The sequence below is a fragment of the Pinus tabuliformis genome, chromosome 9 (genome assembly GCF_031772625.1).
Source record: "Pinus tabuliformis cultivar Carrire ecotype Pingquan chromosome 9, CPIR1, whole genome shotgun sequence".
NCBI classification, from domain to species: domain Eukaryota; kingdom Viridiplantae; phylum Streptophyta; class Pinopsida; order Pinales; family Pinaceae; genus Pinus; species Pinus tabuliformis.
Genome location: NC_142307.1, coordinates 649,732,874 through 649,744,635, shown reverse-complemented (window position 1 = coordinate 649,744,635; position 11,762 = coordinate 649,732,874). Strand labels below are relative to the sequence as shown.

Below are 11,762 nucleotides of genomic sequence, written 5' to 3'. Positions count from 1 at the left end.
GGTTTCGTAAATTGTAGTACAATTTACTATTTTTAGCAGTTTTTTGGGTGCTGAACATCCAGAGCCGTTTTGAGGCACACAATGATGTGTTTTGAGAAATCTAGGGGCAACACAATCCCTTCCCATAGTTGTAGTGCTCGGATAGATCTTTCTAACGAGCTATTGTACATGAGAAATGGAGATCATATGCCAAAGTTACGACCCTGGGAAATTGATGTACCAATTTACCCAAACGGGGCCCACAATTTGGCGTTTCATCTTCTAGGGTTAGGTTTCGGGATGTGAAGGGTTTTCCATTGTTTCTCAACAATAAATAGGCCTTCGAGCCTCATTGTAACATAGTTTAGAGGCATGTAGCCACCACATCTCTTCTTAGAGATAAGCTACCATCGCCCTAGCTGGTTTCTTTCCATTTCTGTTTGTAAGCATATCTAAGTATTTTACGAAATGAAGTACTATTTCCACTGCATCTTTGTGTTTATGGTTTACGTTTTATGTTTTACTATATTGTAACACTATTATACTAATCATTATAATTACTTAATTCATGTTATTACTATATTGTTTGTTTGTTTTATGTTTTTTATAACACTATTATACTAATCATTATAATTGTTTCATTCATGTGATTACTATATTAATAATTTTAATTCAACTTATTAGCATATTGTTTGTTTCTTTTATGTTTTACCTCTTGCTATTTTGCAACACTATTTTGTAACACTATTATACTAATCATTATCATTATTTAATTCATGTTATTACTATATTAATAATTTTAATCCATGTTATTACTATATTGTTTGTTTGTTTGCTTGTTTTATGTTTTACTATTTTGTAACAATATTATACTAATCATTATAATTATTTAATTCATGTTATTACTATATTAATAATTTTAATTCATGTTATTACTATATTGTTTGTCTGTTTTATGTTTTATGTTTTCCAATTTTGTAACACTATTGCACTAAACATTAACATTATTTAATTCATGTTATTACTACATTGTTTTTTTGTTTTATGTTTTATGTTTTACTATATTGTAACACTATTATACTAATCGTTATTATTATTTAATTCATGTTATTAATATATTAATAATTTTAATTCATGTTATTACTATATTAATAATCTTAATTCATGTTATTACTATATTAATAATTTTACTTCATGTTATTACTATATTGTTTGTTTGTTTTATGTTTTATGTAGTGCCCACTCTAGGTTCCTAACCCTAATACGACATTATCTTAGACACTTTATTCTTCGAGGACCATAGATTGAGAATCTAGACCCATGACACTATTATTAGCGATTGAGATATTCATGGTTGTGATGTTTATGAATGCTTTCCATTGATATTATGGTAGCATGAATGGTTATGTATCTTATCTATCAGTATTCTGATGATTGCAATATTAAATAGTTAAGTTGATCTCTATTTGAAATTATGATGAGGGTAGTAAAGAATATGTATGTGCTCTACTAAAAGCATAATGAGGATAAATTTTATGGATAGGTATATTTCTACAATGTTACGATGTTGATATCTTAATGAATATGTATGTTTCCATTGATGATTATTGATGATAGCCATGAGGGATGTGTCCCCTATGTTACCTACTTCCTTTAGTTCAGACTTACAATGGACAATGATGTGAATGACCAGGAATTGTTAATGATGCTATTATGATAATTGACTAACATTGAGAAACCTTGTTACTGATGATTATTGAGTATGGTAGGAAACCATCAGAGGCACTCGCATATGACATGTCGATGACACCTGGTTTGATGAAAATTTATATTACTTTATCTTTGAAAGTCTAAGTCGATCTTGGAATCTGCCATATATGTTTAACTATATTCTAATGATATATTAATGGTTGCAGGCACATATTAGTTTCTTGAACGAATGACTCACATATGGGTGATGGGGTTGTACAAGTGGATGGAACTACATGGGAGGGGTGGGACAGAGTCCCTGATCTCACCCACTAGAACTCCCGCCATGACTTGGGCTGGAAGGGTAGAAACACCTTCGCCTTGAAGATCACGATGCCATGAGGGTAGGTTCCAAAGTTGGGTCGCTCATGAGGACTTTACCGGGGGCGCGCATCAAGGCAGATTCCTTGATCCCCGACACCATTAGTCTCACTATAGCAGGCAACATAAGAGATGATAGTGGTCTATGACGTTGCACTATACTTTCCCCTCGTAATCACTGGATGCTTGAAGGGCAAGTGGTGTGGCACCCTCGGAACTTCAGGGGAATTTCTTGAAGGGCACGACCAACTTGGCACCCTTGGCATCACAAATAAACTATTAGGTGTGTCACCCTTGGAACTTCTAGGGAAGTTCTTGAAGGGCACAACCAAACTGGCACCCTTGACATCACAAATAAGCTATTAGGTGTGGCACCCTTGGAACTTCTAGGGAAGTTCTTGAAGGGCACAACCAAATCTTTGCATCCTTGGAATCATTAAAAATAAATAATAATAAATAAATATAAGCGAGGAATGAAAACTAGGTAAATTTACATCAAGGGTAAATGATGATTAGAAACCAATGTAATTAAATCAAAAATAAAACTTAGAATAAGGAGGATCATAGGAAGAATTAAAATAGAGTACCTTAAAAACTCTACCTTTCCCATTTTGGAAAATACTAGGAAGGTTATGTGGTTTAATTAGGAAAAAGGGGAAAGACAAACATAATGGTAAGGATAAAGATTAATCCTAAACTAATTTAAACCTAATTAAGAAAAGAGGAAGGTGAATTAAAATGAGAATAATAAATTAAATTTAGAGAAATGTAGAGAAGCTCCATGTGTCAACAACCAACATAAGAATATCCATCTAGGAGATAACCTGAGTTAAATTAGGGAGTAGATTGGGGATAAAATCTTGACTCATTAATTGACTTCAAGTAATGAACACAAATTAAGGAATAAAAGGGGGGAATAAAGAGACAACTAGGAGAAGAGATAGGAATCTTGTTGAGGTGAGGAAAATATTAGTTTTAAATAAAAATTTAAGTAAATAATTTTGGGAGACCCTTGATGTGAAAATGACACATGGGTGGGTGAATAATCAAGCTACTGAATTATAAAAAAATAATTAATTATGCATGACATGACAAGTGTCACCTATGAGGACTCCTATAAAAGAAGGGGCAAGCCATGGGAGAAGGGACTTTTTTGGAACCCTATTGTTGGATGGATGAGATGATGTTAGAGCAGTGATTACGAAGCTATAATGAGTTTGGTGAGGTAGAGGATTTTAGAGAGGGGACTCTTGAGCCAAGGTGTGCTCTCCTCTACCAGTTAGTGCTTTCCTCCATTGTACAACCCCATTGCAGCTCGGGGGTCCGCGGGGAAGAAGAGTACACAAGGAGTAGGCTGGGAGGTTAACCGATGGTCTTCGCATTCATATCAAGTGCGTCATCATTCACTCGTGGAGGTGACCAGCTACAAGGGAATACCAGTAACAACAGAGCAAGCAGAGTCTCGCCTTCTGGTGAACGGTACACATGTATTTCATTACTATTGATCTTAGTTAAACATATGTAAATGTTATGATATGTTTTCCTGAATGAGTGTCAGGAATGTGTGTGCTAAATAAATTTGAAATTTCAATGCGTTTCTTTTCTGGTTGTATTTGCTGTTAACTAAAAAAAAAAAATGTAAATAGTCTGAATCGTGGTACTTACACTTGGTATCAGAGCCATGTTCAAACTCTCGGACCTAGGAAAATGATGTTAGTATGTGCTTTTCAATTAAATTGTATTCATTATTAAAAAATTGGGTTTCTGTAACAATATGGTATTTTAAAGCATATTTTGGGGCCAACTGTGTATCATTCTCTTCGCAGGTAGGTCATAAACATTAGTGACTTTAGTTGTCCCTGTCCGACAGTCACCTAGTGTTGAGCACTCTTCTGCAAGGCCTAGACCAGTATCTTCAAGTAAAACTGGGCTGCTGTACAGCTCATACAAAATCCTCTTTACCATTTCTCTACAACAGGCTCGTAATTATTATACAAGTTCTTGGCGGAGGGTTCAGATTTGGCATACAGAGTTTTCCCCACTTCTTTGACCTTTTCCACTGGCCCAGCTTGTCGAAATTCAGTGACGACGGACCTGGTAACTTCGGGCGCCCTTTTTCTGCCCCGTAAAATTCACTAGACCATGATTTCAGTGCCAGAGGCACACAACTATCAAGCTTATTGATCACATTACCCATCTTTTTATCTGGGAACTGCAGAATCTCCATGGAATTTCCCTCAATCTTCTGATAGACGGGTATGATAAAAACTTCATAGTTCCCTCCAAGGCATAAACCCCTGTTTTAGGAGGCCTGAATTTTCTTTGGCATACCCGTAGATATTAGAAAAACGAGCCGACTTTCTAGCAATTCGACTGAGACAACATGGATGAATTGTAAACTTTCTTAAGGTTTAGAACGTGAGTTAACAAGATATCTCAGGAACAAGAAGTCTACCCTGTTCGTTTTAACACATTTCATGGCCGCCCTAAACGTTCCATCAAGATGACACGAGTCATGACTATAGCGAACCGTGAAAGGAAAATGAACACAAACTAAAAAAAAAATGCTGGAATGTTTACCATTGGATTAAAATGTAAACATTGATATCCAAATGTTGAAATTTTATTACTGGGTGCTTATTTCTAAATTCTGAAATAGCTAAAGATCACCCTCAATTGGATCGAAAAACCTTGGAGATTCTCGTTCTGTTGAAATTAGGGACAATTCGTATTCTGGGCTGGAAAATTTTGTGATAACACTCAAGAAGTCCGTTCATTGTCTGTATCACATTGACAGAGGTGCAATGGTATCTCATTGATGCATCTCTGGCTTACATATAATTATATATGTCTCAGAATAAATTCTAGCATCTGTCTCGGAGAGTTGGCTTGCAACTTTGTTATATGTCTCGATGGCTCGGTCTATTCGAAGACTCACATCTGTAAAAGACTCTTTACTTTGACCATATTTCAGGTCATATATGTTTATGGGCTCACTCTTGGCTCACACCTGTAGTAGCTCTCATAATTTTGGAATCTACGACATATCTTTGTAGATCACATGATCTGTGGATTGTATAATTCTCAGAAGCTCGCATTATACATATTATTGAGATCATATGGTTCAAAAGTATTGTTTAGTGGTAACACATAGTTTGGACTACTGTAATTTATTGTACACTACTCAAAATCCTTTGGTGGTCCAAACAAACCCACATAGGCTCTCTGTCTTTTGTTGCATCACTTTGCAATGGCTCACATATCAACACTTTTATTTGATATGAATCAAACGATGGCTTGCTATAACAAAAAGTGGCCCCTATGACTTCTGCAAAAACTCGCTCTTGTGGCCGCCTATAATATGACATGACTCACATTAGTATGGATCATTGCTTTATACGGAATGACTATACATCCTAAAGAGCCGAGACATTGCTTTGCTATTTTGTAATGCCTCTTCTTCTGTGTCTGCGCTACATATATAGTCAATTCTTTCACTAGGCCTCTTCCTTGTCAAAAGAACTAAATCATTTTTGCGCTCATCTAATTGAGAATCCAGAGCTTCATATTTTAAGACATGCATTTTTTGTACAATGATATCAATGTTTGATCCTTTCTTTGAACCACCTGCGCAAAATGAAACACATTTCTGAGGACGCCCATATGATTCCTTTTCCAACTCCCCCTTTAAATTTTCAAATGCTTCATCTGCATCTTTCATAGTCTTGAAAACAACAAATGTTGTGCAATGTTTATTCTTGACACGAGAGAATGCCTGGGTTTCAACAGAATATTTCTCTGGAAAAAGATTCTGTAGTTTATCCTGAGAAGTACCAATGGGTATTTTATGAATACAAAGCTTTAAAAAGTCTGCTTCGTTTACTTCAAAATCACCCATGTCAAGAGGATCATTAAGTCCACGTTCTAGTTTGGAAAGGGTCAATCTCATTGCAGGAATGGCATCATCCAAACAATTGTGTGGCTTTCCCTCCTCTCGTAAGTCATATCCTAGCACAACCTTACACAATTTTCTTAATCTAGGGGTGTAACAACTAGGCTTATCCTGATACTGGAATATGAATGATGTATCAATAACCCTAGCATGGTCTACCTTCAATACTCTTAGGTCGTGATGCGAACTGTGTCCTATTACAATTGTTTTTGGCATGAGTAATTTCTTGAGTTTTTTCTGTACATCTTTCAAATTACAGGTTACACCCTCGAGATCCTCAACAGTAACTCCTGTTATTTCTGTCAGGTAGTTAACTACAGGTTTTGATGGTTTCACAAGCAGATCCATCACAGTCTCTAAATTTTGATCGACCACACAAACTTTCACCACCTCTTCTGATCCATCTTCACATTGGACCATCTCACAATCTATAGATATCAACCTTTCTGGACTGCTCGAATTTGGTACCTTCCCCAGTTTTGTTACCAACCATTCCTTATGATAGGAAGGAAATGAATATAGCTTTTCAAAATTTGGCTGTTTATTATAAGTTAGACGTACAAGATCCTTCTCTGCTCAGGAGAAGTGTCTAAAGACTCCTTCACACGTGATCGCTTAAGTTTGTGCTTTTTCCACCTCATGATTCTAGTAACCACCTTAAGGTCTTCCTTTGTAGTAAATGTCTTCACAAAACCTGCCATAACATCCCATGATTTTTCCAGGGTCACAAACTGATGAACCAAATTTACTATCATGTAAATTTAAAAATTCCTGCCAATCTCCTTTCAAGCCTTTGATCTGAAGTGCTGTATCCACTTTGACAATTTTCACAAGAATCTCTTTGTCTTCCTATGTAAAGTTGACAGCGCATTCTGCCATTGTCGTCCTTAAAATAAAATTAGGGTAGCGCGAACCTGCAGTGCCCCTTTCGTCAAAATAATGAGAAGGCCACACCGTCTGTAGCCACAGTTCCAAAGATGCTGATTGAAACGTTGTAGAAATAATAAGGTTGTAGAGGCCCCTAGAAAAGACAAACCAGGGACAAGTGGGTATCCGAAAATAAAGCATGCTTGGTGGATTCATGGATTGCAAATGGTAGCAGATCTCACTTTGATGCCTCATGGGAATGCTGGACCCAATCCACATCATGAGTCTGAGAAGGTCATCCCTGCCATTCTCATGTCTCAGCTATACTCACTGAAAAATTCTACCTTTTGTTGGTTTACAGACCCCTATGACCCAACATCCATTAGCATGTGGCCTAGGGGCCTGCTTAAGGTTTTGCATCGCAAATGGAGGTGGAGTATCTTCATCCCATGGTTGCAGATAAATTTCCAATCTACTTTAAGGATGCCATAACCTTTGCTAGATTGACTAATGCTGCCTACATTCCTAATGAAGTTTCCCACGATTGATTGAGACAGAAAGTCTTGGCACACTGTAAAAACTCCTTGTATGAATGCTAGAAGGCCTTTTTTGGATGTTATCATATGAAATCGGCCTAATTCTTCAAGAAATGTAGGAGTTGCTTGAAAAAGAAATGCATCTAGCAGTAAAAGTAATTGAACCTGGACCACTCGAGGTCTGTCAACAAGTTAGGCTGGTAGCAGAGGCAGATGTTCTGTTAACTCCTCATGGGTCCCAAAATGCTGCAATTTTGTTTTCATGTCCTAGCTCTAATCTTAGAGGCTTCCCTCTTCCCGATTACATTGATTGGCTTGGAAATTTGTTGCATGCTGGAAAAGTGTATCACTATGAACTTTATGGGACATGGACAACTGAAAGGTTGGGAATGCCTTTTCAAATGTGCCTATATGCAGTTATTTTGTGTTGGAAGAGATGCTTTTCTGTGAGGGGATGCATGAATTATGGAAAGAGAAGATTATTGTGGATTTAGATCAATTAGAAGAGATTTTACACACCTTTACATACGACTGTCATCTAGCAGTCCATGGATCAAGATGGCAGAGCATATGAAACACAATTAATTTTGCCTCTTGAACATTAATATTCTTTTAAAGTTTTCATTCCTCATTATTTGTTTCAGTATATTTGTCCTAGATGATCTCGAGAATTTCATATAAACTTTGCACATTGTGCTTTGTGAACTTGAGGTGGCTTTTGAATTGGTGAGCCTTCCCGAATTTTGAGGACATCTGAATATATGCTGCATTCATCTTACCCTTAGATATTAAAAACGGTTTTTTTCTGCTTTAAATCCTTCTTGCTTTTGCTCACATGGTTTTGTTTTTTAAGGATGTTCTTGTCGATGAACTCCAATAGGTTTGGAGGACAAGGTTATAACTTTACTTCCATGGTCTAGCACATGACATTCAACACGTTTTTTGAGAAGAGTGAACATTATGAATTCGTTATTTTGAAAAAAAAAAAAAACTCGAGGGTTTGGAGAAAATAAGAGCTAGGGTTCTATGCCTCGTGCTATAAAAAAAAATGTTATGTTCCTTCCAGAAATTAAAATCACAGAGGATTTGAGGCAATCACAATACTTTCTGAAACTTTACACAGAACATTTAGCTGCACATCTATTATACGTTTTATTTTTGCATGCGTGTGTGCTTCAGCTCGTGCTGTAGAAGAATTTCGTCCATCTGTGATATCCATCAAGCTCCATTCAATTATGGACATTTTCTACCCATTCAATAGTGCAGATATACAATTCATAAATGGGCATTTTGGGCCATTTAATGGTATACATATATTGTATTTCATAAGCCACACACGTAATATAGATATTGCATTCCAGTTAGAGAGTTATGCTTTAAAACTTAGCATGGACGATTCCTTGCTCTCAAGTTTGTCGCATGAAATTTGTACTTAATTAAAATAGTGATTTAACCATATGTTGTTTTGTTGACGAACACATGCCGAACATCTATTAGACTATTTCTATATAACCTCTGTTCGCAGAAAATATTATACAGGTATTTGCATGTAGGAGGGCTCTTGCACTGAACCAATACATCATCTCCCACGTTTTTCTTTTGGCCTATTTTGCAATAAGGTTCAAACATATAATATGTCGGTATCACAACTAGAGATTTATACTCATGCAACATACAGTGCTATCTCGTAAGGGGGATTATTTTATTTTATTTTTGTTTTTAATTTTTACGCATATACATTTGTTCCCTGGGTCATGAGGACTGTACCTTGTTACATTATGGTTTGTTCAGACCTCCCGAGCCATCGACAGAACACGGGCACCTAACGAGTGTGTGGTTATGATTGGGCCCTAAGTCTAATCAGCTCTGAATCAGAGCAGTAAATGTTCTTACTACTGCATGGTAAGTTGTATGTATAAGATGGTCTCCTCTGTAAATTCTCCCTTCATTGGCTGGCTTTACTTATCTTCCTGTGGGCACCCTGCTCTGCACTATCTAGGGTTAAGAGCAAAAGCCTATTTCTATGGTATGCTGTGGTCTGCAAGTGGAGCATATTATCATTTCCAACTTGGATAAATCCCAGACAGAAAAGAACACTTTGTTACTGACATGAAAAACAAGGGAAAGCATCAGCTGCAAATAAAATAAGCAATCACAGAGTTCTATGTACTTTTGATTCAGAAACATTAGTTGCAGGATTTATTATTGTTCACAAGTTACTTTAACACCTGGTCTCAAAAGCATCAGCTGAAATAGTTGGGTTGCATTCTTAGAACAATAAACAATTTATTTTCATTCTTGCGAGAATTTGCAATACTGATCACTTGATCCTATTCGTGTTCCCATTATTGTCTGCTAACCAAAAATATAACATCTGATGGAAAATCCCAGAGCTGGTTGCTTATAAGTTAGCATCAGGTTCATACTAAATTATGGAATATATCTTTTAGCTTTGGCCATTTTTAGTGGGGTATTTTATTAGTATGGCAGGAAAACACATTTTGGCAAATGCTGTTTAATCCCATGTTTCTGACTGTAGAGATTCTATGTCTGTCTGTCCTACGCATGTTTTTTTTTCTTAGAATGTCTTTATGTATGAGGAGATTACAAGCTTTTACTTTTGAATGGTCTCTGATGCATTTCACCTTAAGACTTCTATTGCGATTCCATCTCTATCTTCATCAAGGGAAACATTCTTGAGGACTGGAGTTTAATGCCATCTCTATCTTCATCAAGGAAAACATTCTTGAGGACTGGAGTTTAATGAGACAATAGCTTGTCACAGTGTTTGGAGGCATATGCAAAGGTCAAGCCTCTGAGGGGGAAGAGGCTCCTCATTGTCTATAATCCATTCCATGTCTCATTGGAATTCCTTGACCCAATCCATTGAAGCCTAATGTGCATATGGCTGTGTAAGTTAAAAAGACAGCTTGCAAGATTGCTAAAAATCACAACCCTGTTGAACAAAGTGATTCAACTTCATTCTCATTCTGTCAAAAGGTCAACACGGCTGCAAAATCTAGGCATCAAATCTTGATAGGAAAGCTTCATTTAAGAATATTTCTAGCTACTTTTGGAACCACAGCAGCTGGGCTTAGGTTCTATGCTCCAGGTTGTTAATGAATTGATGCAGCTGCAATTGATCATCCAACCTTAAAGGCTTCAATCCATATAGTTTTTAGTTCTGCTTGGAATCAAGCAAAGACTGGTAAATGATGTCTGCCTACCATCTTTGGTCACTAGTGAAACTTGCTATATGCTTTGTCTTCCATTAGCTTGGATGGCCAAACTGCGAGAATATGCATTCCTCATCACTAGGAAATTAAGAGCCTTAATAGACAGAACACCTTTAAAGATTGCAACAATATTGCACTCCTTGTCATTAGATTTAGTAGGATTGAATGAAGATAGGCCCCAAATAGCCTCACTCGCTTACCTTAGCGAAAGGAAGTAGGGTAGCTGGGTTTGAAGGGATGAAGGTTTGGACTACTCATTCATTGCAAGTGATGATTACGTTCTATGTAGTTAACATCTTTTTTTTTTTATCTCTAGATAGTGTGTACCATTAGGTATCCACTAGAAAGGAGTGGTATGTATTTATTTTAAAGTGCTAATGGTAGTTGTACAACATTGAACTTTTAGAACATGGATCATGAAGGTAAATCAAGTCTCTAAGAAGGTGTAGTAGGCATTGTTAGGTCCCCCTAGCAAGCAGTGGCATATGTTTATTTTCAAAGTACTGATTGTAGTTCCTAACAAAATTGAAGATTTAGAACATGGTAAACAAAGGTGGATTACGTCATAAGTGAAATATCAAACAATAGTTAACACAATTATTATTGACCATTACAAATATTGAAGTCCAAGCTTAAGGTGGGTAGTTCGTCCTATGAAAAAGCATAGGCATCCCCTATGAATTTGAGTTAATACAAAATTATTGCTATCTTAATTGCATGATTGAATGAATAAAACTAGAGAGATTTCTCCTAAATTAGTCAATTTGTCATTTGAAGGAAGGTGGGTGTTATTAATTGTTGCTTTAATTAGTTTTGATTTTGATTATGATGATTTTGTTGGAAAAGTTTATGTATGACGCTCCCTTTAACTATTAATTTTAATAATATCTATAATGTATGTTTGTACATTTATACAAAAAGTGGGTTGCAATGTTCCCCAGATATAGTTCTTCAGTTATAACGGAATTCGTGTTATAGATAACTTGGGATAATTTTAACCTGCCCACCAGAAGGCTGGCAAGAGTTTCAGGAAGGGTTCCTAAGATTATGTGTCGCCGTTTCTCCTTTATGTTCTAAGGACTTCGTGACGAATTCCATTGTTAAGAGGGGGTGTATGTAGTG

General features: G+C 36.4%; 1 protein-coding gene across 1 annotated transcript; it reads right to left on the bottom strand.

The window, feature by feature from the left end:
- Nucleotides 1-5,443: 5,443 nt before the first annotated feature.
- On the bottom strand, nucleotides 5,444-6,421 carry LOC149150333 (small RNA degrading nuclease 1-like). The gene has a single exon (XM_089442761.1). It carries the CDS (start codon nucleotides 6,419-6,421, stop codon nucleotides 5,444-5,446), a length of 978 nt encoding a protein of 325 aa, XP_089298887.1.
- Nucleotides 6,422-11,762: the final 5,341 nt, after the last annotated feature.